The sequence below is a fragment of the Balaenoptera physalus genome, assembly GCF_965194825.1.
Source record: "Balaenoptera physalus genome assembly, chromosome: 16".
Lineage (NCBI taxonomy): Eukaryota > Metazoa > Chordata > Mammalia > Artiodactyla > Balaenopteridae > Balaenoptera > Balaenoptera physalus.
Window position 1 is genome coordinate 50,405,148 of NC_138898.1, and position 26,989 is coordinate 50,432,136.

A 26,989-nucleotide genomic window follows, 5' to 3' on the forward strand; every position below is an offset into this window, starting at 1 on the left:
TAAAATGTTCTGCCTATGTTTTCCTCTAAGAGTTTTATAGTGTCTGGTCTTACATTTAGGTCTTTAAACTTGTTTTTAAATGATCTTTCTGGGCAGAGAATGAGCCACGGGGGGCAGACGTGGAAGCAGGAGGCTCAGGGGGGAGGGATTGTCATCTTCCAGACGAGAGCAGTACCGGGTGGCATGGAGCTCAGGAACTGGGCAGGTCATGCATGCATTTTGGAGTTGGGGTTGACAGCACCAAGTGATGAAATGGATGGGGGTGTGAGGAAGGGGAGAGCACTCCTTTGGGGTCCAGCAGTGGTGATCGCATCTGGGCTGAGCCGTTGGCAATGCCCCTAAAAGGGACTGTCCCTTGTCACCCTCTCCAGCCTGCCTGGGATGTTAGGACAGCAGCTCACACCCTCTGGAGGAAGGACGCACCCCCACCCCTCACCCCCCACCATCAGACAGACTTTCTCAACCAGGGGTCAGGGTTCCCTGGATGGGCGCTCAGGAATCTCGAGGTTTAGGGAGAGAGAGGGAGTTTGAAACTATTTGTAGAGATCCTGAAATGCCAGCATGAGAGGTACTCATGCTCCTCCCAAGGTCCCAGCCCCTTGAGAAACACTTAAGTTACTTTAACCCACATCAAAATGTTTTGTAGTATCTGGGAAAGCTAAATATACATATACCTATGAGCCAGCAATTCCACTCTGAGGTATATGCCCAAGATAAATGATAATACATTCACCAAAAGACAAGTACAAGAATGTTCTCTGCAGCACTATTTGTCAATAAACAAATTAGTCCAATTGTATAACAGAATAATATACAGTCACGAAAAAGAAAGAATTGTGCCTGCGATATCATGCATGAATCCTACAAACATAATGGAAAGAGCCAGACACAGAAGTGTGCACATTGCATGCTCCCGTGACATCAAGTTCAAGAACAGGATACGCTACCTCTGCTGCTAGATGTCAGGATAGCCTTGGGGAGGTGGACCTGTCTGAAGGGGCTTTAGGGGCCTCCTGGCTGCTGGTAGTGCCCTGTTCTCCACCTGGGCTGGTATTCCATTCCTGAAAACTCACCAAGCTGCTTATTTATGATTCGTGCGCCTTTCTGTGTGTATATTACACGTCAATAAAACATTTTTAAAAGACCATGTTCCATAACTCGATCACCCATCGTATTCATAAGACTTTAAGTAACTTTACTTTTTCCCAAAATTCAAATGGACCTTCAGAAGACACAGATTTGACATATTGAGAATATTTAAGAGAACATTTTAAGTGTTAACAGTCATTCTGAAGGCAGAATTCCAGAAATGTTCCCGGCTAGGATTGGGTGTCGCCCCCCTACAGTGGCTGAGTCCCAGGGGTCTGGGTGGGCAATGGATTCATGGGGCAGATCAGGAGGGAAGCCCTTTGGCCCTTGAGGTGGCCCAGCCTGCTGGTGGAGGTGACCTGGGGGCAGCTCTGGGATTGGGGCCATTTCTGATCCTCTGCCCGCCCTGGAAGCCCCAGGAGCCTGGCCAGAAGTAGCCCCAAATGGGAGGCTCCTAGGGACGCCCTGCTGCTTTGCCAGCCTGGCCGAGCGGGGAGTCCCAGCTTCCCGCGGGCGCTTCCCCTCCCCGCTCACTGTGCTGTGCCCGGTGCCTGTGCAGGAGACCGCCTGCTCTGCAGAGACCAGGGGCTGCCATCTGTGTCCAGGCTGCGACCCTGCTCCCTGGAGGCCTGGTGAGGCCAAAGCTCCAGGGCTGGGGGCCGGGTGGGTCACTGATGGGCTTGCTCTGTGTGGACACAGGAAGATTTGGGCTCCTTCCCCAAACACGCCTTTGTGCTCTCTAGTCACGGGGGCTAGTCTGTCGGGGGCCCCCCCTTCCAGTTTTCACTACAGGGCAGACCCAACAGCCCTCAAGCCAGCCGCCTGTCCACCTGGCTCCCGAGCTGAATCAAGAAAGAACGCTGACTAGGACTTGAGGGGAGACCAGAGCCTGCACTCACATCCAGAGGAGGAGGTCGGGGCGGCCCCCAATTTTATAGGGAGACCCTCGTGCTGGCCGCCAACTCAATTCAACACTTGCTTCTTGAGCGCCTCCCCATGCCAGGCCCTGGGCCAGGCCCTAATTGTTCATTTTAGGGGGTTGAAACAATAAACAAAATAAGCAAATTTTACAGTATATTACAAGGTGATAAATGCTCTGGGGAAACATAAAAATAAAGCTGGGAGAGGAGATGCTGGGGGTGACGTTTCTAACAGGAGGGCCTTGCTTAGAAAGGGTCTCGAAAGCAGAGCCTTGAAGGGTAGCAGTGAGCCGGGCGGGGACTGGGGAAGGGGCTCCGGGCTCGGGGAACAGCCGTGCAGAGGTCCCTGCCAACAAGAAGGTATGATGTGTTTCAGGACCAACAAGGAGGCTGGCCTGGCCGGGCGGTGAGAGCCAGTGAGGCAGAGACAGAGGGATGAGGGAGGAACAGGCCAGACTGCAGGGCATTCTGGGCCACATAAGGAATCTGGTTTTGCCCTGAGTGAAACAGAGTGAGATGTGGTCAGACCCACTCAAAGCCACATTCAGCAGATTGGGTCGACCTTTGCAGAAAAGCAGTTGCAGTGAGAATCAAAAGCTTTGAAGATGTCCGTTTTCCCACTGTAGATCCATTTCTAGGCATCTTCCTAAAGGAAAGATGGCGAATGCTGCAAAGATTTATATTTAAGCCTCCTTTCATTCATTCATTCAATAAAACATGGTTACCTGCTCACAGAAACCACCTAAAAGTCCAAAACTAGGGGCACTGTTCAATACATGATTGCACATAAATTTGATGAATTGTTATATAACCAATAAAGACTATTTTTCAAAGATTTCATAACGAGGGAAAATGTTTAAAACATATAAATGAAGGAAACAGGATAACTGATGTTTGATAGAATCTCCGTCTGTTGATTTAAATGGACACATGCACTTACTCTCCCATGATGATCCTTGAAAACGTTATGCTCAGTGAAAGGAGCCAGTGAGAAAAGCCCGCAGAGTGTACAATTCTATTTTTATGAAATGTCCAGAATAGGCAAATCCATAGAGACAGAAGGTAGATTAGTGGTTTCCAGGGGCTGAACTGGGGGGTGGGGGGTGACCGCTAATGGAACTGCTAATGGGGCTTCTTTTGGGGGTGATGAAAATATCCTGAAATTAAATAGCATTGGTGGCTGCACAGCTCTGTGAATACACTAAAAAGCCACTGAACTGTACACTTCGGGAAGGTGAATTTTATGATGTGTGAAATATATTTCAATAAAGCTGTTATTAACAAATGTATACCTATGCCAGTGAAGAAAGAGTGGAAAGGAATACAATAAAGTATTGGACGGTATTGATAGTTTTTTGGGGAGAGTTATGAATTTTCTCCTATAAATTCTCCTATATTTGAGTAATGGTGGTAAATTTTCAAAAAAACAAAGAAAAGGGACATATATGGCATGGAACAGAGACTTCTGGAGGACTTTCTGTGCATCTCACCCCCTCCCCAGAAGGACTCCGTGGCAGTGAATTGAGATGTTTGCCCCAATTTTCCACGCTCCCCTCTGCCGGCAGACAGCACTGCCTGGTCCCCTTGGGCATTGGGTGAAACTATACGACGTGTTCTGGCCAATGATTTGTTAGTGAAAGGGACCTGTCAGCTCTGAGCCAGCCCATGTAATTGCCGGTGTGAGGCACCCCCAGGGCTCTCTTTCTGCTTCAGCAGCCTTCATATGTTCTACAAGGAGCTGCTCCGTCAGCCCGGGTCCTGGAGGGAGGGTCGTCCAGACCTGTCCCCAGCAGCCCTGCAATGGGCCTGTGATGTGGCTCAGATACAAGTCTTGATTGTTTTCAGCCACCGAGCTCTTGTTTGTCATTGCTGTTGTCACAGCACAACCTAGCAGGTACTGACCAATGTGCGCAAACAAGGAGAGCTGAGCCGTCGCCGCCGCCAGCCTGCAGCCGCTGCCGCAGTAAAGTAATGCCGCAGCTACACACTGCACTGCCGGAGGGCACCCCAGCGCCTTTTCCACTTCAGATGGCTTTCTGTCTATTTTTGCATTCTCTTTAAAGCAAAGCTGAGAGATAGGAGAATCAGATATTTTCCTCATTTCACAGACAAGTCGAGGGGTTTGGCTGTGGTCTCAGACCCACTTGTGGCATTATCCAGGTCTTCTGAATCTCTGCCCAGGGTCCTGGCCACAGCAGACCCTCAGTCTGGTCCGAGAAGATCCAGTCACTGGACTAGGCCAAGCAATCAAAGAGCATAGTTTGTGCAGGAAGGTTTGTCCTTAAAATAAACCAGAGGGGAAAACAATGCACAGCTATGGAGAGTCTGGTAGAAATGGATCCAGAAAGACAACTACCCTCTTCCAGTTCTCCAAGGTAACCTTGACCTTAGGAAGTTAAGTGGGAACTAGAGAGTAGGGGGAGTGAGTGAAAAAGAAGGTCCCAAAGTCTCCAAGTTGGAGAATTCTAAGTGGAGCTTTCTCTCTGCCTAGAAGGACAGAGCTCGGGATGTGAGACCAGCCATGTGAGAGAATCCAGGGGAAGGATGGGGTGTTGGATGCACAGGATGGCTGTCCCAAGGGCCTCGTCCACCTGTGTCTAGAGCTCTCGTTCTTTGTGTTCCAAAATGGAATGTCTTCTATTGGTTTTTTTTCTGATCACAAAAGTAATACTTACTGATAAAAAGCTCAAGTGATAATCTATCTATCTACTTATCTATCTATCTACCTATCTGATCTCCTATCCATCTATCTGTCTACATTATGTACACAACTGAATCCCTCTCTAAAACCCACCCATCCTTCCACTGTCCTAGACAACTAACTCCACCCCGTCTGCGTCCGCAGCCTGCCGCCTTGTTCCTATTGCACTGAGAAAAGAGAGGCTGTGGGAAGAGAGATTCCACATCTCCCACCTCCCTGAGTCAGGGCCCTGCTCTTCCTCCCCTCCTGTGGTCCTCTGCAGAGGAGCCTGTGCGCTCCCAGCCAAGGCCAGTCCTTCCTCCTGTGCCCTGGATTCCACCCGGCACCTGCTTGAGGATGCAGTGCCAGCAATGCTTCCCTCTCTCTCCCGCATCCCCAGGGCTCCCCTCTCTGGGGTCTTCTGCACAGCGTGCAAAAATTCTCTCCGGCCCTGATTCCCAATCCTCACCCACCTGACCTGTCGGCAGCATCTGACACAGGTGCCCCCCCTCCTTCCCGGAAACACTGCCTTCCTGCAGCATCAGGAACCTCCAACCTCCGGGGTGATCCCGCCCCATCCCTTCGTAGCTCTCTCTCATCCCTCTGCCTTCTCAACCCTTGATCCACTCCCATTTTCTATCGTCGCTCACCCCCGTCGGCTCTACTTTCAGGATAGATCTGCTGACCCACCATCACCTCCCACCTGGGTTCCTGCATAGCTTCCTAACTGACCCCTTGAGACTCTTCCAAACACAGCAGGGTGATCTTCTCAATCGTGTGTCTGACCTCGTGGTTCTCCAGTGGGGTCCCATCTCTATCCCAATTAAAGCCAAAGTCCTGTTGATGACCCACAAGGCACACACGATCTGACCTCATTTCCTGCTGCCCCCGACCTGGCTCGCTCCTCTCCCTGAAGTCAGCAGGCGCACCCCACCTCAGGGCCTTTGCACCGGCTCTTCCCTCCGCCTGGAGTGCCTCCTCCCAGGGTTCCCACAGCTCTCAGCTCATCCCTTCCAGTCCTTTACCTGGCCTGGCTGCCCTGTTTAAAATCTCCCGTCTCCCTAACAGTCTTGACCCCCTTCCCCTGCTTTCTTTTCTTTGTGTTTTTTATTTTTAAGATTTTTTTTGATGTGGACCATTTCTAAAGTCTTTATTGAATTTGTTACAATATTGCTTCTATTTTATGTTTTGGTTTTATTGGCCACGAGGCATGTGGGACCTTAGCTCCCTGACCTGGGATCGAACCCGCACCCCCTGCATTGGAAGGCAAAGTCTTAACCACTGGACCGCTAGGGAAGTCCCCCTTGCCTTCTTTTCTTCACTCATCCTGAAACAAATTTATAAGGCTGAACCACGTAAAATTGTCCATATTCAACCACTTTTGACCCCTACCATGTCAATTTCATACCACTCAGATTAATATATATTTTACTTATTCACCTTTGTTTCCCACCTTCTCCCATTAGAATGCCAGCTTCTGAGGGAAGATAGTCTCATCTGCTGTGTTTTCTCCTGTACCAAGAACCACCTGGCACAGAGTAGGTGCCCAGCAAACATCTGTTGAATGATTCTTTCTCAGTGACCTCTTTCCCCCACTACCTCATGGTCATCTTTGCATGGCCATTTGAACAGGTCTCCCTCACTCCTTCCAATGCCTGTCTGTTCCTGGTAGATGCCACCTCTGAGTCCCTGAGAGCACTTTGAAATCACCAGACACACTCCCTCTCCCACCCCCGAGGCGGCTCTGCAGGCAGCAGGCACAGCTTCAGACAGACCCGGATTGAAACCACCAGTCAGTCAGTGTGACCGGGTTACTTAACCTCTTTGCTGCTCAGAGGCCCCACCTGTAAGACAGAGAAAATGCCGCCTTCTCACCCCAGGAGGATTTGGGGAATGCGAGTGAAGTGCTGGTGTAGTGTGTGCTGAATCAACCCCTTGTATTCCTACTTGTAAAGATTTAGAGCAGCTATCGGTTAAAATTTATATATATTTCCAGAAACACTTGCTTAAATGTTTGTCTCCAGCTTCCTTTCAGAGGTTTCCAGGAATCAGTCACCCCAGACCACCCACAGCTGGTCACACAATGGACACTCCGTTCTTGCCCTGAGATTGTCACAGCTTTGTCCCACCTCCTCCCACCCCAAGACACACTTCTAAAAAAATATTTTGTTCTCCCGCTCCACCCCCATCACAGTCGCTTGGCTTCTGTGTGTGACCCGTGGTGACCCCTCTCCTTATCACCGCCCACCAGGATGCCATCAGGAGGCTTTCTAAAATATAGGTAAAGTAGGAGGTTCTCAGTTTATACCTGGAGATACTCCACACTCCCAGGTCTCACATGGAAATTTATCAGTTAGCTACAGCTGCCCTACAAACTGCCCCCAAAACACAGTGGCTTAAAACAGTGAGATGTATTTGTACGCGTCTGTGGGTTAGCTGGGTGGTTTTTCTCATCTGGGCCAAGCACTCCTGACCTCAGCTGGACTCTGAGGTCAGCTGATGGGTGGGCTGGTCCAGGAAGGCCTCACTTGCATGTCTGGAGGGGTTGGCTGGCCATTGGCCAAGGCAGTGGCCACGTGTCTCTTGTCCTCCAGCGAGCGAACCCAGGCTTGTTTGCGTGGTGGTCACAGGGGGTTCACACCTGTCACGGTGTCACCCCTGCCATATGCCTTTGGCCAAAGCAAGTCACAGGGTCAGTCCAGATGCAGCAGGAAGGGAGATGGACTCTTGACAGGCGGAGCTGCAGAGTCTTTGTGAAGCGTGTGGGTACCAGGAGGAGCGGAGGGTTGTGGGTATTTTTCACATCAGTTGCTACAGCGTCTTTCTTTAGGGGTGGGAGCAGGGCCCACTATCCTGGGTTACCGGCCCAGATGTGTCCCGGTCCTGCCAACTGCTGAGAGCACTAGCCTTCCTCAAGACGGAGGCTTCTGAAATGGGGCCAGCTAGCAGCTCACACTCAGCCTGTGTCTGGGGGAAACGGCAGGGGCGGGGGAGCCTCGCACTCGGCCGCCCACAGCCCCGCCCCTTACCTCTCCTGCAGCGTCCTCAGCTCACTCTCTCTGGGCCAGCTGGGCTGGTCTTTCCCCTCATAGCTCCTTCTCTCCCCACCTCCCGGCCCCCCTGCTTCCTCCCCTCCCTCTTCTCCATCCTCAGCTCACTCAGCCCTGACCTCCCCTTTTAACACCTCCTCCTAGCAGCCTTCCCTGGCCACACTCATCCATACCCACCTCCCCTTTCTGTCAGTAACGATACACACTCAGTGCTGCACATTTTAAAACTTAGGTTTTTAGAGCTACCACACATGAAGCTCTTACCAGGTGCAGGAATTTTAATCTTCTGGACACTTGAGTAGATACTGTTATTATCACCATTTGACAGCTGGGAAGCTGGGCTGAGAGGTTGACTTTCCAAAGGTTTTAGAACTAGTGATGAGGGGTGGATTCTGTTCTCAAAGCCAGGGCTACTCCAGACCCCGCCTGCGGCAGAGCTGTGTCCTGCCCCGCGGGGTGCCCTGCCGTCACTGCCTGGGTGCACGCGGCTGGCCGACACCTGGCTGCCCGTGCCTGCCCTTCTGGGCCTGAGCACCTTCTCAGTGGGGTTCATTTTCACCACGCACTGGCTTGGGAGCTGAGTGATTAACTTCCCAGGGGAGTAGCCCTCAACAAACGACAGAGAAGGTGTGATGGACACCCCAGGGTGGGGTGAATTAACACGTGTCTACACTGACTCCTGAGTCCCCAGCAGGGTTGAGGTCAGCTGCCCACAGTGATAAAGCGTGACCCGCACCTGACACAGAGACCCCTTTACTGGCTGTTTGTCCCCTGGCCACACCCCCTACCCCCACCTGCACCTCCCCCACCACCTCTGGGCTGTTCTGCCCTCCCCTCTCCCATCACTTCTGGGCTGTAAGCTCCTTGAAACCACAGAAACTCATATTTATTTCCCTTGCTTTTCCCACAGTGTCTAACCATGCTCAGAACCTTAGACACTCCATAAATAAATACTCATTGAAATCATGTATTGAGTCATGGATGCCCCCAGACTACAGATATTGGGCCAAGAGTCAGTGTCGACCCCTCTTCCTCACAGACGTTTCAGCTCCTGAGCTCTCCTGATGACATATACTGGACATGTACCATGAGAGAGAAATCAACCTTGGTTGGCTAAATCACTGAGATTTGGGGGTTTGTTTGTTATAGCAGCATCCTGTGGCCTATTCTGACTGATACAGTGATCCAACTCGACAAACAAAGAGGTGTATCAAAACAAAGAATTCAGGAATGACAAAGCTATGATTTTTAAAATAATGATATAAAGATTAATGATAAGCTCTTAAATATACAACTGAAACTAAGTAACTGCAGGGGGTATGCTTATGGGAAGAATGCATATGCTATCTAAACCTTCACAAATTAAAAGTAACAATAAAACCAACTAAAAAATGAGAGGGAAGAAGTAAAAGTGTTAATTTCTTTTTACTTTTATTTCTTTCTTTGGTAGGAGTTTATACCATCTAATATTGAAAAACAAAGTTTAAAATAAGCCTAATGATACCAACATCTCTCTTACTGTTTTCTCCACATTATTCTTTAAACTCAGAAGAAATTGATTTAGAAATTACTATATCTAGTGATGAAGAAAAAAATTCACTGAAGTTCAGCAATCCTTTCAGTTCAGTTCCACTTTTTTTCTTCTGTTAAAATAAAATTAAATCTTAACACTGTTGTCTTAGGTTAGGTTCTTCTGGAAGCAGACTCTAAAATTTGAGTATTTCATTGCGTATAGAGGGTGGTCCCAGGAAGCCCTGGTAGGGGAGTGGGAAATCAAGGCAGGGAGGGGAAGGAAGCAAGGCCGGGTGTTAAAGAGCAGGGGTCACTCTTTATGGGGAGCTCGGCTTAGCCCCAGTGGAGAGCTGGGGAAAACTGCCTCAGAGCTGTCCCACCCACAGGGAGAGGACCTGGGGCATTTGGCCATCAACCTCCACCCATGATTAACGACGGCTCCCCTGGGTGTTAACTCCCAGGCACTTCTTGCCTGCCCTGTGCGTGGGCTGACCCCACTCCTGCAGCCAGAGAACCCCTCAAGCCGAGGGGATTCAGGTGCTTTTGAGGGAAGTAACAGACTCTCCTAGAACAGTGAATGCCACCAGGATATGGGCTGGACACCGACAACACCTGTTACATTTCTTAAGTTTAAGAACCTGTATCATGGATTCGTCCCGACTGAATTACACCAAGTGAAAGAAGACAAGGTACCTCAAAGAGCTACATGCTGTGTGATTCCATTTATACAGTTTTCTGGACGAGTCCAAAGTCTAAGGACAGAAAACAGACCCTTGGTTGCCAAGGGCTGGGGAGGAGTGAGGCATGACTACAGGGAGGCTCCAGGGAACTCGCTGGGGTGACGCAGATGCTGTTTATCTCCATGATGGTGGCGGTTACAGGACAATGCGTTTGTCAAAGTTCATAGAACTATGCACCTAAAAAGGGCAAGTTTTACCATATGTAAATTATACCTCCAAAATCTGTCTGTGATGCTCTTAAAAATGTTTGCATACTATTTGCTATTTCAAGAAAGTTTAATTCTCCCTTGAGGATGTAGGCACTTGGTTCTAAAACTAGAACAAGGCAGAAGTGATGTTGTGTGAATCAGAGTCTAGGTCATGAAAGACTGCAGCTTCCTGCTCTCTTATTCCCTCCTGGGTCACCCGGTCTGGGGGAAGCTAGATGCCAGGTCATCACAGCCCGAGGGAGGCCCACTTGGAGACCAGCTGTGGCCTCGGGCCACCAGCCACGTGAGGAGCCTTCTTGGAAGTGGGTCCCCTAGTCCCTACCAACCTGCTCCCCGGCCCACAGTTTGTAACCTCACAGGGGACCCTGAGACAGACCCACCCAGCTAAGCATCTCTCAGTTCCTGACCCTCAGAAACTGAGCGAGACAAAATGATTGTGTGCGTGAAGCGGCTACGTTTTGGGTTCATTTGTTATGCAGCAATAGGTAACTGCTATGCTGACTTAAAATTTAATTCCCATTTTTAAATAAAATTATCCATTCCTTTAGATAAATTTATGCAAAGAGACAGTTGGCATGATATTGGTGAATAAGGTGAATGATGGCAGTTTCTGGGTGGTAGAATCTGGGGGTCATTTTTCTTGTGTTTGTCCTTCTTTACATTCTTGAACTACTTTTTATAACAAATGTGTGTCAATAAAGTGGAAAAGAAAAATAACGACTTGGAGCCCAGAGTCAGTGCAGAGGTATCATTTCCTAGGGGCAGTGCGGGGGGAGGGTCTACAGGAAGCAGGAGCACCACTCCTTCAGGCAGTTCGAGCTCTCCCAGGCCTCACACTCGGTGGCACCGCAGCAGCAAATAAGCCACTTCTGAAACTCGGCTTCGTTCTTGTGCATCAGAAGGAACTGTCCCAACAGGGTGTAGGCCTGCATGGAGGAACACGGGAAACGTACTCAGCTGTGCTCTTCCTCCCCTGGCAAATCAAAGGAGGGGGCACAGGTCAGATTCAAGGGAGAAGGGCTGTCCCTGAAACCCTGACCCTGGCGAAGCGGATTCAGACACTGGCCTGGGTGAGATGTGAGGTCACGTTAAATGTCCATCTCTACAGTGGCTTTGGGGGGCCCTCTAGCCTGGAAGGAACCTGAACATGTCCTTGAGATCTTGTTAAAAAGGCAGGATCTGACTCAGTAAGTCTGGGGTGAGGCCTGAGACTCTGCATTTCTAATGCTGGTCCCGGAACAATGTTTTGAGTAGCAAGAGCCTCGTGTACCTCTGATGCTCCCTTCAGGCCTCGGATCTAATATTTCTCTCTTTGAAACACACACAGGAATTAGAGGTGCTCCCCACCCTGCCACTTTCTCAATGGTTCAAGCACAGGGTTTCTAACCCTTGACACTGTTGCATTTGGGATAATTCTGTGTTCAGGTGCACTGCTGGAAGTTTAGCAGCATCCCTGGCCTGTTCCCACTAGATGCCAGCAGTACACCCCCTACCTTGAATTGTGACAATCATGACCATCTCCAGACATTGCCAGGCGTCCCCCAGGGGCCAGAATCTCCCTCAACTGAGAACCACTGCACCTGGGACCGGCAGGTGAAGGGCACCTTAGTATCAGTTTGTTTTTGCAAACCCACCGCGTGACTCCAGGTAACTCACTTAACCTGAAGTGAGAACCTGCAGAGCCTGGGGTTCAGTTTCTGCATCTTCCGAAGGCCCTTCATCTGCCCCGCCCCACCCTGCAAATTGGATTAAGTGAATTCAGTGTGAGACCAGTGGAGAAATGCAAATTCCTTTTTGGTCCTGGAAGACGCAGCCCTGTGGGAGGAGCAGACAAGGTATCAAGCACGCTGAACCTTGCCCCTTTTCCCCTTCTGAAGGGTCTCTCTGGATGAAAAACACATGTAAAGATTAAGTGCCCCACAAGTCAAAGTTGTACGGTGTTCTCTGGTTTTCTGAGTCCTGGTCCCACAGCTTTTCATTCCTCTCGTGCTGTTTCATCACTGATAGTCATGAGGGGCAAGGGCCACAAGGAGAGAGAGACATCCAAGGCCACAGACTGGCCGGGACATGAACGGGGAAGGCCACGTTCAGTGCCCGGCTCTCCGGCCCTGGAATGAATGGGAACCAGTGTCCAGGCCTTGAGTCCTGGGCCCCCTCCAGGAAAACCCACTGGCGTCTATGTATTTCACTTACATAAAACCAAGCAAACTTCATCTTAACCAAAATGAACGCATTTTTTAAAAGACAAATTAAATAAAAGCTGAATTCCAGTCATAAAATATACCCAAGCATTGGAGTTTGGGGTTTTTAAAAAATTTTTAGTCCAGACCCAGTTGTTGAAAAGAGACAAAAGCTAGGATTTCATGGTCATTTTAAATTGCTACTTTAATCATCTTTTTGAAAAAGCGGTGTAATTGATTAGAATGATCTCATTTTACTTTGTCAGCATCCTCGTCTTTTCAGGGGTGATTTTACTGTGTGTGTTTTTTTTTAATTAATTAATTTATTTATTTATTTATTTTTGGCTGCGCTGGGTCTTCATTGCTGCACGCGGGCTTTCTCTAGTTGTAGCGAGTCGGGGCTACTCTTCGTTGCAGTGTGCGGGCTTCTCATTGCAGTGGCTTTTCTTGTCGTGGAGCATGGGCTGTAGGCGCGCAAGCTTCAGTAGTTGTGGAATGTGGGCCCAGTAGTTGTGGCTCGCGGGGTCTAGAGTGCCGGCTCAGTAGTTGTGGCATATGGGCGCATTTGCTCCGCGACATGTGGGATCATCCCGGACCAGGGCTCGAACCCGTCTCCCCTGCATTGTCAGGCAGATTCTTAACCACTGCGCCATCGGGGAAGTCCCTGAGATGTTTTTTAATTCAACGTTTTAAAAAATGAACATTTACTGAATGTTGTTTGAGCCCGTTGCTGCAGTAGGTATGGGAGGTGCAGAGCTTTGTCCCAGGAGAGAGAACATCGATGATAATAGTAGTAAGTGACGCTTTTGAGCACCGTGGGCAGGCTCAGACCCCTGATATGTTTTCCTGCTTCGGATCCTGACATGCCCCGTCCATTCTCCAGACGGGTCACTGAGAACCCTGGAGGTAAGACTCCTGTCCTCGGCCCCATTCCAGCACACCCCACCCATCTGCGGCCTGGCCTGGCACCTCCGCCATTCTGAGGTCTGGCATCGGCTGCTCTGGTAACCAGAGCTTCCATGTCCCTCCACGCAGCCAGGATGCCAGGGACCTCGTGGCTCGCAGGACAAGAGGCAAACTTTCCAGGAAAGCCACAGGCAAGAGGGCCTCCAGACCCAAGTGGCAACTTGATGCTCCCGTCTGCCCTTTCTCTTGGGAAGTCGGGCCTGCTTCTCCCTGCTCCCCAGGGAAGCAGGAGTCGTAGGCTCCCATCACGGCCCTGATGGAAGGAAGCCCTCTGGGTTTCTCTGCGGTCTCTAGAGAGCGAGCCCCTAACCAGGAGTCGTAGGAGCCACCCTCTGCCTCCTCGGGCCAAAGCTCACAAAAACCTGGCTGCAGGGAGAGTGACGCAGATACCCTGACAGACGGTCCCCACCTCCCGCCACCCTGGCCAGGGACGTTCATTCCTTCCCGAGGCAGCCTTTGCCCGTGTGGCAGGATGGCAGCTCGAGGGAAGACTTCCGTCAACTCCACATCCCAGTCGTGAGCAGGTCTGGACCAGCCTCCAGTGTGCCGTGCCTGTTCCTTGCAAAACAGTAGCGATATTTGAGTCCGGGGTCCCTGGTGAGTGACACATGCCGTCACACAGGCCCTGCGCTCAGAGCCCCACTTGGTTTGCTGCTGTGCTGCCACCATCTTGAAATTCCTGATGAATTTCAACAAGGGGCCGCCCATCTTCATCTTGCACTGGGCCCGCAGATTAGGTCCTGGTCCACGCTCATTAAAAATTTCAGGGACTTCCCTGGCGGTCCAGTGGTTAAGACTTCGTGCTTCCACTGCAGGCAGCGCAGGTTCGATGCCTGGTCAGGGAACTAAGATCCCCCATGGCGCGTGGAGTGGCCAAAAAAAAAAATTTCCACCTCCACTATGACACCCGGCCTTTCAAACAGAGACACGGTAGTCTCGGCCCCTCACTGTCAAGCTTACCCCCTGCCAGTTCCCATCCCCTCAGCGCCCGTGGTGAATGGACTTTACAGCACCACCAGGCTTCTTTGTGTGATGAACAACTTTCTTTTTCTCTAACAGGACATTGGCTCTTCAGCCTTCAAGGCCACTGAGTGCCAAAGACAACCTCGCAAATCCAGCCTCTGTCAGTCTTTCCAGTGTAAAACTCCTCGTCTGAAGCGTGAATGTTCAATCCACTGTGCTTTCTTCCTCCTGCCTGTCTCCCTAGGACACACTTACACTAAGACATTGTTTAACTGAAACTCAAATTTAATTTGAGCGTGCTGTATTTTACCTGGCAACCCTGCATAGGGTAACTCCAAGCTTCTGTGACCGACTCCTTGTAGGGTCCGGGCATCAGGCAGGGCTCGGGGGTGGGGGGGTCCCTTGCCCTACTGCCCACCCCAGAGCCTGTCTGACAGATTCAGATTTTGTCTCTCGAACCTTGAGTGACTTTGAGTGATGTACTTGGCTGCTTTGTGCCTGTTTTCTAATCGGTAAAATAGAGACGAAATAGTATACTTTATGGGATGTTTTGGTAATTAAATGAAATAAGTATATGTAACGCACTCAGATCAGTGCCTGACATGGAGCAAACGTCAGGTGCTGGTTCTATTAGGTGAGAGAGGCTCGGGGAGCAGGTGGGCATCCAGAACATTTGCTGCTCCCTCATCTTCCAAGTAACTTTCAGAAGGAAGATTTAGGCTCATGGTTATGACTTTGTTGGGTCTTCAAAGAATACTGAGCCAAACCAGATTCTGTGGGATGTGAAACTTACTTCCACGTTGTTGGAGTAACCCCATAGGGCACTGCCCATGACTCTGAATTTACTGAGCGCCTGGAAATTCACCCCCCTCCCGTTGGGTTTTCATAGGGAGAGGAGGAGTACAAGAAACCCAGAACAATCCTTTCTTCAGAGAAGATACGGGAGGACACCAAAGGGAGCTGTGCCTCTAACAGAACACGTGGAAAAAACAATCAATAGTTTGGATGTGACAGCAAGAGGTCCACTGGGTACTCAGTGTTTAGAAACAGCAGCCTGTCCAGCCAGGGTGGGTGGGCGGAAGGAAGGCTTGCTTCCGGAGTGGGTGGGCCATGAGTGGGCCCATGAAGGAGACAAAAGTTCATTTAAAGAGGGGCCTTGGGTCCGCGGGAGGGTGGTCCCCATGTGTTTGTGGTTCATGAACAGTCTGGTGGAGCATGGGGGTGAGGGTGGAGGGACAGAAGAATATAAGGTGGAGCTAGACCCGGCGCAGACACTTTGAGCATCTTGAGCACGATGTATTTTCCCTCTTCTGGTCATTCCTTTCACCTTTGCAGCCCTTTCGCCGTTAAATCTAGACCAATGCTGTCCAGTAGAGATCTAATGTGGGCCAGCACATGTGTAATTTTTAATTTTCTAGAAGCCACGGCAAAAGGGGGAAAGAACAGGTAAACTGAATTCTAATAATTTTTATTTTTTTCCCATATATCTAAATTATTATCATTTCAACATGTAATCAATTAAAAATTATTGATGAGATGCTTTCCATTTTTTTGTTTGTTTGGCACTGAGTCTTTAACGTGGCCGTGTGTATTTTATATTTATATCACAACTCAATTCAGATGGTACTCAACAGGTACAAGTAGCCCATGGCCGCCTTGCTGGACGGCCAAGATGTAGATCGTCAGGCCGAAGCTGTCAGCCCCAGGGAAGGGCAGGCACGAAAAAACCCAGAGAAAATGCAGCCACATTTTTGACTTTTGAGACTTGGGTGAATCCATAGTTTGGAAAGTCAGGACTGCAACTGAGCCAGAGAACTGTTCAAGCCACAGACAAAGTTCTGGGAAAGTGTAGAGAGATATAGGGGCAACCCCGCCAAGCACTTCATGCCTCTGTAGAAGAAGAAATGAAAGTTTGACTTGTGTGGGGCAGGCATCGAGGAGAAATTACTCGATTTAGAGGCTGGTGGGAGCTTGAGAAGGTGACTCCATGCCTGCCCCTGTCCAGGTCCACAGCCCTAGAGGGACGATCGACCCCCCCAGATGCACACTGGGCTCCCAGGGTGGGGCTGGTGTCCCATCTCCTTGGGTTCCAGCATCCGGTGTCTCGGGAGCGGTGAGTGAGGGGCCCAGGCAGGCAGGGCTGAGGGCAGCCTCACACATCTGCATCCCAGCAGGTCCTCGGAAAGTCCCAGTACCCATGGGACAGGCCAAGGAAGCCACCATGAGCAGGGGTGGAGCCTGAGGGGATCTCTGCTCACAGCCAAGAAACCCCAGGGACCCCCAGCCTGGGGAGGGGCCTGCCATGCCCAGGCCTCCTGCAGGCAGGGCGTGAAAACCCAGGCGCTCAGAGGATTGTGGGGCAGAGAAGCGATCTGTAGGACATCACCATGGTGGATACCTGTCATCACTCGTTTGTCCAAACCCACAGGATGCGCTACACCAAGCGTGAGCCCTAATGTCAACTTTGCGCCTCGGGGAGATAACGTGTCAGTGTAGGTTCTCCCGTAAGAAACCTACCACTCCGGTGGGGATGCCGATAATGCGGAGGCTGTGTGTGGGGGCAGGGGTGTAGGGAACCTCTCAGCGCTTTCTTCTCAGTTTTGCTGTAAACCCAAAACTGCTCTAAAAAATAAAGCCTATGGACAGCACTACAGGAACCTGTGTTTCTTTTGCTACATCTGAGCCGGCCGCCCTGTCGGGATCTGCCTGCCTCTTACTGCTGGCCCCGCCCACGGCCCCGGCCCCCCCAGAAGCACTTGCTCGTCTTGTAGGTTGCGACACTGGGGTCTCCTCCTGAATCCTTTTATAGGCCCAGCCAGGCTCCAGCACTCGATTCAGGGTCTCATCACCAAATCTCAGTGTAAGCCCCCTCCCTGCCAGGGTGACCTCCTGGTCCTGATCTTCTTGCGTGGTTTGTGACCATATGATCCATGGCCGTTCTTGTCCTCACTCAGGACCTTGATCAAGGCACTCACTTTCCAGAGCCTCTGTCTCCTCGTTTGTAAAGTGGAGACAGCGACCTCTCATCTCATTCACAGGTGGGTGAGGGGCTCAAAGCAAAGGAAAAGGTGAACCCCTGGCATCAGTGCCTGGAATGAGTGACCCTTGGAATGAGTGGCCCTTGGAATGAGTGGCCCTTGGAATGAGTAGAGCCTAAAAGGGGAGGGCTGGTCACAGCTAGCCAGGAGGTGGGAAACACAGAGGAGCAGATCTCCAGGGACCTGGCCAGTTCCTCCTTCCCTATAGCCCTGACTCTGTGTAGCAAGTTCTCGGATGCCTGAAAATTTCCCATTATTCATTCATTCCTTTATCTTTAATATGCCTCTCATCCTACCTATAGTCACTTGAAACAAGTTGGAAAAAGCAAAACTATAGGGACAGAAAACAAATCAGTAGTTGCCAGGGGCTGAAGGTGGGAAATGTGAAGGGTAAAGGGAACATGTTGGCATGATGGGGTTGTTCTAGGCCTTGATTGTGGTAGTGGCTACATGACTACATGCATTTGTCAAAACTTGCAGAACTGTGTACTAAAAAAGGTGAAATTTACCGTATGTAAATTAAAATATTTTTTGAACGATGAGTATGGCTGAACAACAACAAAACCTCACAACTATGGAGACATTAAACCAATGGTGGTAGAAGCCAGAATGGCAGTGACTTCTGGGAGTGGGGGGTGGAGTTGACTGGCAAGAGACACAGGGGAACCTTCTGGAATTCTCGAGGATCCTGATCACCGGATCCGGGTGGTGGATCTATGCATGTATATCTATGTAAAAACTCACTGAGCTGAACCTATCACATCAGTGTGGATATGTTACACCACAATAGAAAAGTAAAAGGGACGATCATTTCTTCTAAAAAATAATTTTTAATTTAAAATGTCTTCCCTAATCAGGCTTGCCTGCTCTACTCTCTGCTTGGGAATGGTCCTCTCTGCTTTATCTGGGAGGAAAGAAGCAAATCTACCTCAATCCGTCTTCCTGACAATCCCACCTATTGGGTATTAGATTGTGGTAGATTCGGGTGATATTCAGAATGTTTAACAAGTGACGCAGGGCAGCGTGTCAATCAGAAAACCACAGACCCAGTTGTCCAGCTGCCCCCTGGACACGGCCGTGCGCTGGGCCGATGCAAACCAATCTCACCGTCAGCTGCGCTCTCAGAGGTTCCCCGCCTCCCTGGGCGTCTCTGCAGCCTCTTCCCGCCCAGGGGTGAGGGCTGACTTTAAAGCCGAAGGGAACGAGCAGCAGTACCTCTGCTGGTGGTGCCTCTCTCGACCGAGTGTGCAATGCTCCTGTGAATTCCCACCCGCTCACTTTCTCTGGGTTCTCTTTGGGAATATCTCCCATCCTCTCCTAAGGTTCGTGCAGCCTTATATAATATAGCACCATAGAAACAGTTGCATAGAAGAGAGCGTTCCGATTCCATTGGCCATCATTGAGGCTGTTCTCGGACTGCTAGTGACATCTTAGAATAACTCACTTCCTCGTACTCTGGTGTAGACACCAGGCTGCTATGACTCCGCCTGCCAGGGCCTGATAGGACAAGAGACCCCCAAGTCTCTTCATGGGGGCGGGGACCACACTCAGATCACCCATCCTGACAGCCCGGCCCAGACTCCGGCGACCGGCTCACTTCTGTCGACCCCTGGGTGTTTGCACACCAAGTGAATCATGCACAGCCCAGCTGCCCTGAGCCACAGTGATTCGATTTGCCCATTATCTGTGGACCCTGGCGGCTGCCCAAGCATGCGGGGTCAGTAGCCTCTGGCCAAGCATGTGGCGCCCGGCCAAGTGGCAGCTTTGCTCTCTGACAGCCACTGGCAGGAACACGTGGCACCGGCTGCCATCTGGCAGGATTAGGGGAATACAGGTTGAAAGAGAAGTCGGAGAAACAAGAAAAGAGGAATTACCTTGTTGAAACCTTTGGTGCACAGATTGATTGCAAGCTCACGGCTGACCCCGTCTACCCAGGCAACATCCTTTTCTCCAATGGGTTCAGAGAGGAAGGCTCTCAGCTTGGGAGACATGTGGTCCATGTTCTGCAACAGCCATGGGGAGGGAGACGGTTAGGAAGCTGGGGAACTCCCTCGGCCTTCCGGGGGTGGGGGGCTGGGGCCAACAGACGGTGAGTATTCTCCCACCACCCAACATTTATTGGGGACTTTTAGATACCAGGTGCAACGCCCTGCTCCGAAAGCTTTACATACGCATCCCCACCTGCACGGGTTAGGTGGGGACGTTAGTGATGGTCTCAGATAAGCCCAATAAATCCCCATGAAAAGGGTGGGATTGATGCTAAGAGCTCTGATGGGTTCCTTGCCAACCTTCCCACCCTAAATGCTTAAAGAAACAGCCTGCTTCTCTTAGCCAGTGAACCTACCTTCTCCAACATTTTTTTCATATTTTTATTTTAGCTTTTATCTCATTCTGTAATAGCTGGTTGTTTGGTTGCAAGAACAGAAAACTCTAACTGGCTCAAATATTAAAGAAGACATGATATAAGTCAGAAGCCCAAGAGTGAGGGTGAGTCTGGTACCATCAGGGTTGCAGATCCTTTTCTCTGATTCTTTCAACTTTTCTTCCCTGTGTTGGTTTCGGTTGGGGTTGGTTCCCCTCATGGTGATGAAACGGCTGCTCCAGCACTCATGCCCCCCCCGCAACATCTCAACCCCAAAAGAAGAAGTTTCTAAAGAGAGAGAAACTGTTTCTGGGGAGTTCCAAGCAGAGCCTCATCCGGCCGTATGTCCAGTCCTGGATCTGGGAGTGGAGTCCGCTTTCTCTAAGCTGTACAAGCTGTGAGTTCAAGTACAGTTGCCTGCACAGAATCAGGATGATTATCCAGAGAAGGGCAGGTGGGTGTGAAGGCAGTAACAATAACGTCCCACTATGGTCCACCCCTTTGATGAACTAACATTGGTACACTCTCCTTCCCTTATGTAACCATCAGAAATACCCACGCTTGGCTGAAATAGACTCACCCCTCCCCTAGAGGGTGGAGCTCTATGATTCATCCAGTTGCTGGATTCAAACTCAAGTTCATATTTTCTCTGAGATGCATCATACTCCCCATCATGTCTGGAAGTAGCTACTCAAGGGATGGTAACCTACGAACTAAATTCTGAAGTTCATCACCATCAACATAGCCAGCAACGATGGGACAAACCAGGATAGCTGCAGTAAGAATTTCCAGAAGGGGAATTCTCCATTTGGAGAAGGAGAAGGTGGGAAACACACTCAGTTGCCATTGGTCGATAGCACATATGGTATTGAGGAAATATTGAGGATTCCTTGCCCTTGTGGTAAAGCCAGCTCCTCCAGCAGACGAGATGGTGGCCCCCAGTTCTGGGTTTGGGTGGGTCCCCGTCCACTGCCTTGTTAACATCTGAGGGGCTTGGTGTTGATGCCTCCCAAGGAGAGTCACTGTTGTAGCACCCCATTTCTTGTGGGCACAAGCTCAGGGATCTCCCTGAGGGATGGGCAACCTCAGGCCACTACTTGGCCAGTTTCCTTGGCATCTCAGCCCCCTTCAGAATTTACTGGGTTTCTTCTGTTCAAGTCCATGGGCTGGTGGTTGAGTGGAGATCTTCACAGGTCTGTATCCTTGATCTGTGCCCTGCCTGCTGCCCTGCTCCTCAGACTGGGGACATCTAACTACATCTCCGAGGTGGGGAGGTGCCCCAGATCTGCTCCTTGCCCCACTGCATCCCAGCTGCATCTTCACAGCAAGGCAATTGTCCCCTTTATCAAGCGTGACATCCTTCAGACAAGAGGCTCGGGAGACACCTGGGAACTGGGGCAGTGTTCTTCCGGGGCCCTAATCCTTTCTCTTGTTAAGTCATCTGACTGGTCGCCTGCGTTCTAAATTCAGCCAGAAAAGTCAGCTTTTCCAACCCAGCAGGACTTGCTCAAGCCACAGGCAGAAACGCCCTCTCTTAGCAAAGCTGTATTTTCACCGCTCTCACCCCGCCAATGGGCCACCTTCCCCCTGGATGTGAGTCTCCTAGGGCCTTAATGAGGATGCAGAGGTACCCAGCGTCCTGAATATCCCATCAGATCTCCATATGTCGAGTCTCCATATACCTGAGGCCTGTGTCCCCGGGTGAAGCGGGCCCACCAGAACCAGCCATTTCCCTACACGAGGGTCACTGTCCTCTTCGTTTGTGTGAAGACACCCTCACTCCTCTCTGCCTGGATGCCTCCTCTCAGCCAGTCCCCACTGGAGGTCTGCTCCTTAGTTTATGATGCAAGCAACAGAAAATCCAGTTCCAGCTGGCTTACACTTAACGGAGGTTTACTAGCATGCGCCACCTAAATGTCCCGAGGTGGGTCACATGTGGTCTGATCAAGGCTCCCGCTTGATTTCCCTGTGACTCTCGACTCTGCCTCCCTTGGTTCATCGGCTCAACCCTCAGCTCCACTCCTACTTGGAAATAATCGGGCTGCAGCAGGGCCTGCAAGCCACGCCCCCTCCCCCAAAGGAAAACACTGCTTTTCCCCCGGAAGCTGTGAACGTGTGCCTTCTCCAGTCAAATCATCGTATGCCAGGCCTAAGACACTGACTACGGCCTGATACATGTGTCTTCCCTCTGGTTCAGAAAGCAGGTTAGTGACCTGCAAAGCACACAGGCTGCAGGGGCGGGGATGGGACACAAAATCAGGGTAGTCGCCATGTTCCTGGGGGCACTTACCTGGGGAAATGACCACCATACGGGCTGAGGGTAGGAGAGCAACCCAGCACCCTCCACATACTCCCCAGTAGGCTGTGAGGCCCCCAAGGGCCGCAGCACCTCCCAAACGGCCTTTGCTCCGCACCCAGCCCCAGTGCTGAGTACTGCACTGGCACACGGGAAACACTTGACCTCTACCACAGAAGCATCTGTGGCTTTCACAGCACTGGTCCCCCAGCCCGTCCCCATGCTCCCATCTCTCCTCCAGACCTTCCTGTAAAGCCCAGCTCCCCTTGTAAGCCTTCCTGCCCCAGGGAACATTTTGGATGAAACTAAACTCTCCAAGGAGTGATGAATCCAAATGCACTGATTTTCGGGGCCAGGGGGCTCCTAAGGAAAGTGGTCTCGGTGTGTCGACTGATTCTTGTCCAGAAGCCCCCAACTCTGCGAGTCTCAAATCCACGGATGTGTGAGCTGCGAATACAACATTACACGGAGGACACAGATCTCTCTCTTCAGCAGTTAAATATGAACATCTCTCAATCTGTGAAAACGCAATACTGCGTGAATCTGCAGTGCCCATCACCTCGTGGGACGGTGAATCGGGGTTGGTGGCCCAGCTCAGGGCCTGGAGGTAAGAGATCAGGATTTCTGAGCAGGAGGAAAAGCCCGAGAGAGTGCTGGCCGGGTCACCAACTTTGCCCAGGGAAAATTCCACTCCCTATCCGCACTGGCCACCTGTTAAGTTAAACATCTCTGCCTATTCAAAGAATAAATGGAAAGTACAACATTGTTATCAAAGCACCAGCAGCATCAAAGACAGCCAGTCATTAGCAACACCTGTATATTTGCTTTTCTCACACACCTGGATCCTTGAGACATTCTGGAGCATAGACGGCGATTTTTACCCTCTTCAAGGACCACCGAGGAAAGGTCTTTGCATTCATTAGGGTGCCTTTGCAACAGTGGTCCTCAACTGGGGGCCAATTGTCACCCCCTCCAAACATGGGGCAATGTGTCTGGAGACACGATGTCACAGCTTGGGGGGGCGGGAGTGCCACTGGCGTCTGATGGGCAGAGGTCAGCGTTGCTGCCACGCGTCCTGTAATGCACACAGCAGCCCTTCCACAACAAAGAATTATGCTGTCCCAAACATCCAGAGCGTCAAGGCTGAGGAACCCTGGGCTACAAGGAATGGAGAACCCTGGCTCAAACGGTCTTAAACAATAAATACATTTCTAATCTCACATAATCAGAAATCCATTGGTGAGGTGGACCCAGGATTTTGTCAGTCAGTGGCTCTGTTTTTCAAGTACCAGTCTAGCTGCCCCCAAGGTCCCGAGATGCCTATAGAATTTGCTCGGGTCCCATCCTGACATGAGAACTTCGAAAGGAAGGAGAGGTCATTTCTGATTTGGTGTTCCCAGAATCTCGACAGCAGAACTTCCCTTCCTTCTATTGGCCGAAACCAGGCCACATGCCCAGCCTGACACCAGTCACTGGCCGGGGGAGTAAGACCACGGGGTGGGGGGCAGTGTATGAGGTCATCCTCCCAAGCACATGGCTGCTTGGAGAATGCTGGGGTGTCCAGGAAGTAGGAAGGGAGGAGGTGGGTGCCGGGTGTACGAATGACCTTGTCTGCTCCATCTTCTAAACCCTGGACTAATATTCGGTCCATCGCAACTAGCACTTCTCAAAGACTAATGTACACACCAACCACACGGGGGGTCTTGTTGAAAAATGCAGGTTCAGGGACTTCCCTGGTGGCGCAGTGGTTAAGAATCCTCCTGCCAAGGAACACGGGTTTGAGCCCTGGTCTGGGAAGATCCCACATGCCACAGAGCAACTAAGCCCGTGCGCCACAACTACTGAGCCTGCACTCTAGAGCCCGCGAGCCACAACTACTGAGCCCATGTGCCGCAAGTACTGAAGCCCTCATGCCTAGAGCCCATGCTCCGCAACGAGAGAAGCCCCCACTCACGCAGCAACGAAGATTCAACATAGCAAAAAATAAATAAATTTTAAAAAATAAATAAAATTCCCACCGTGATAGTGGAACTATCTTCCTAAAAAAAGAAAGAAAGAAAGAAAGAAAAAGAAAAATGCAGGTTCAGAGGCAGCAGGTCTGGAGGGGACCTGAGACGCTGCATTTCTAAAGAGTTCCTGGAAGATGTTGACGCTCCCAGCCTATGGATCGCACTTTGAGTAGCAAGGCATTACGTGATGCCACTTATTTTTTTCATGTTATTTTATATTTCATCGTGGTAAAATACATGTAGCATAAAATTTACCACCTTAATCATTTTTAAGTATTAACAGTAGTGTTAAGTATATTCACGTTATTGTGCGACTGATCTCCAGAAGTCTCTCATCTTGCAAAACTGAAACTCTTAAACCCATTAAACAAGTCCTCATTCCACACCCACCCTGCTCCACCCTCAGCTCCTGGCAACCACCATTCTGCTTTCCGTCTCTATGAGCGTGACTGCTCTAGGGACCTCATATAAGTGGAATCATACAGTATTTGTCCTTTTGCGACTGGCTTCTTTCACTTAGGGTAATGTCCTTCAGGTTCAACCATGCTGTATCATGTGTTAGAATTTCTTCCTTTTTAAGGAAGCTCACCTTGTACATATATATCACATCTTGTTTATCCATTCATCCATTGATGGGCACTTGGGTTGTTTCCACCTTTTGGCTATTGTGAATAACGATGCTATGAATATGGGTGTACAGACATCTCTTCGAGACCATGCTTTTAGGTCTTTTGGGTACGTACCCAGAAGTGGGATTGCCGGATCACATGGTAATTCTATGTCTACTCTCTTGAAGAACCACCATACTGTGTCCCATAGTGGCTGTACCAATGCCACTTATTCTTAAACTTGACAGCACATTAGACTCACATCGGGAAATTTACAAATTACTGATGTTTAGGTCCCTCCTCCAGAGTTTGCTTTAATTAACGTGGAGTATGCCCTGAACATTGGAATTTTTAAAAACTCTCCAGGTGATTCCAATATGCTGCAAAGTTTGAGAACCATTGCTGCCGTGTCATTTGCTTCTTTCTCATAAAATTATGAGCTGGTTTTCTAGGATGATGGGGTTCCAACTAAGTGGGACTTTACGGTGGAGTCTCCACCGTCTGTGTTGCCAGATGGCATAAGCTCACCAACCCTCAGGCATTGTCTACACTCCCGCCCCGATCACCAGGCACATCATACCCTCATTAGACATCAACAGGAAGATTTAACTATGACCCTGACGGCTTTGAGGTCAGACAACTTCAGAGCAGGCAGACCTCAGTAACGACCTATCCCCCTGTGTTTAAAATTTTTTAAAAAGGGATCTTTACTTCAAAGGAAATTTTACCTGGAATCCCTTTATATAAAGTAGATCAAAGCAGAATTACTCTGTTGACTTGGGAACGAGGTGAGAACACCAACCCCTGCCCCAAACACGGAGCTGTCGGGTGGCCCCCGGTGCTTCCCCGGCCCCTCTCTGATCCAGCCTAAACCCCTCATGTCACGCATGAGAACACGGAAGCCCCAAAGTTTACGTGACCTGCTCAAGACCATGCAGCTAGCAAAGCACGGCTGGCTCTGCTTCCCAGAAGGGCACCCCCTTCTGAGTCAGTGGCATTTCCCAGTGGGGGCTGGCTTCAGGATGGGGGGCTGCAGTAGGGTCAGATTAAGCGCTTGCTCGAGGGCCACATGACAGAACGACTGCAAATGCTTTAACGTAGTGTTGTCCCGCCCAAGACTCCTGTGTTACAGGGTGTTCTTCTCAATTACATCGTTTTCAACCTCAAAGTAGTGTTTGGGGAAGACACATGGCAGGAAATGACCTCGGTCAAGTCTGGGTTTAGATGCTTGGAGCAGTCACCTGTTCAAATAAAGAATACAAGGCAAGGGAATTTGATCACGATTCCCAAAGGAATGACCTTCTAGTTGCAAATGTTTGAAGACATTTAAAGATCATTTTAAAAATCTACACAATCGGTCTTTGTGAGGAGGTGATCACAAATTTATCCGCCCCGTTAGATAAATGGGGTGGTGGGGGGGGGGACTCTGATACCAGACAAATGGGCATGTGGGGCTTGGGATGCCGTTTCCAGCGGGGACATAATATGGGAATTCGAAAGGTGATGTTGCTCAACACGCATTAGCAGGAAGCAAAGTCATTATTCTCTGAAAACCGTGGGAGATGACACGAAATGTAACCCCAGTGAGGAAGACACCGAAGTGGACCGTACAGGAATATAATTAGAATACTATTGTTTTCCTGAAATGGAAACGGAAACGTGATATATTTCTAAATATACCATTTTATACAATATGTGACTTTAAATGTGTGTAATTAAATTATAAAATCAAACAGTATATGTAGACTATTTTATCTATATCCCTGAGAGTTTATATAGTCAAAGAGCCAAAAAACATTTTGAGCAAACGAAAGATTATCTTATTTTCGTGTTTGCTTTCTATTCAGGCATTTATGGTATTGCCTTCCCCAGGAAACTACGGTATATTTAATACTTAGACTTTGTGTTTTGCCCTCACCCTTTATTGGGGTAGTAATAGGGGGTACAGGGGAGCATTCTGCTGCTTACATCTTGTTCTATAAAATGTCCCACAAGATACATCTTTTGGAATTTAATGTGAAGAAAAAAGTATACCTTTCCAAATTGGCATATTTCTACCTTTATGACAGAAAGGACTTGCAAACATCCTATTTCCCTTTTTACTAGGAATCTTTGAGCTAAATTTGACAACCGTATAGAGAAACTAGCGTGGATTAAAACCTCCCTCCCTTCCTAGTTATCATGTTTGCTTCTTTAACTCAATGTCTTCATTTTCTCTTTCTCCCTTTATTTTAAAACTTAAATTCATGTGTTCAAAGTCCTCACACCCTTGATGAAAAAGTTGCCCAATGCCTGAAAGCTATGGAGAATATAAATAGTTCCTAAACTAAGCAGATTTATGGGAAAATTCAAGATCCTTTCCTGTGT

At 49.8% G+C, this 26,989-nt stretch overlaps 1 protein-coding gene across 1 annotated transcript in view; it reads right to left on the bottom strand.

Annotated features, from left to right (window-relative positions):
• Positions 1-10,934: 10,934 nt before the first annotated feature.
• The window catches only part of BANF2 (BANF family member 2), a 32,079-nt gene continuing 16,024 nt past the window's right edge, over positions 10,935-26,989 (bottom strand). The window contains exons 2-3 of the mRNA XM_082431742.1: positions 19,222-19,350; positions 10,935-11,126 (exon numbers count right to left, since the gene is read on the bottom strand). Coding sequence (XP_082287868.1) covers positions 10,980-11,126; positions 19,222-19,347 — 273 coding nt within the window. The 5' untranslated portion in view covers positions 19,348-19,350 and the 3' untranslated portion in view covers positions 10,935-10,979. The remainder of the gene's footprint in view (positions 11,127-19,221; positions 19,351-26,989) is intronic.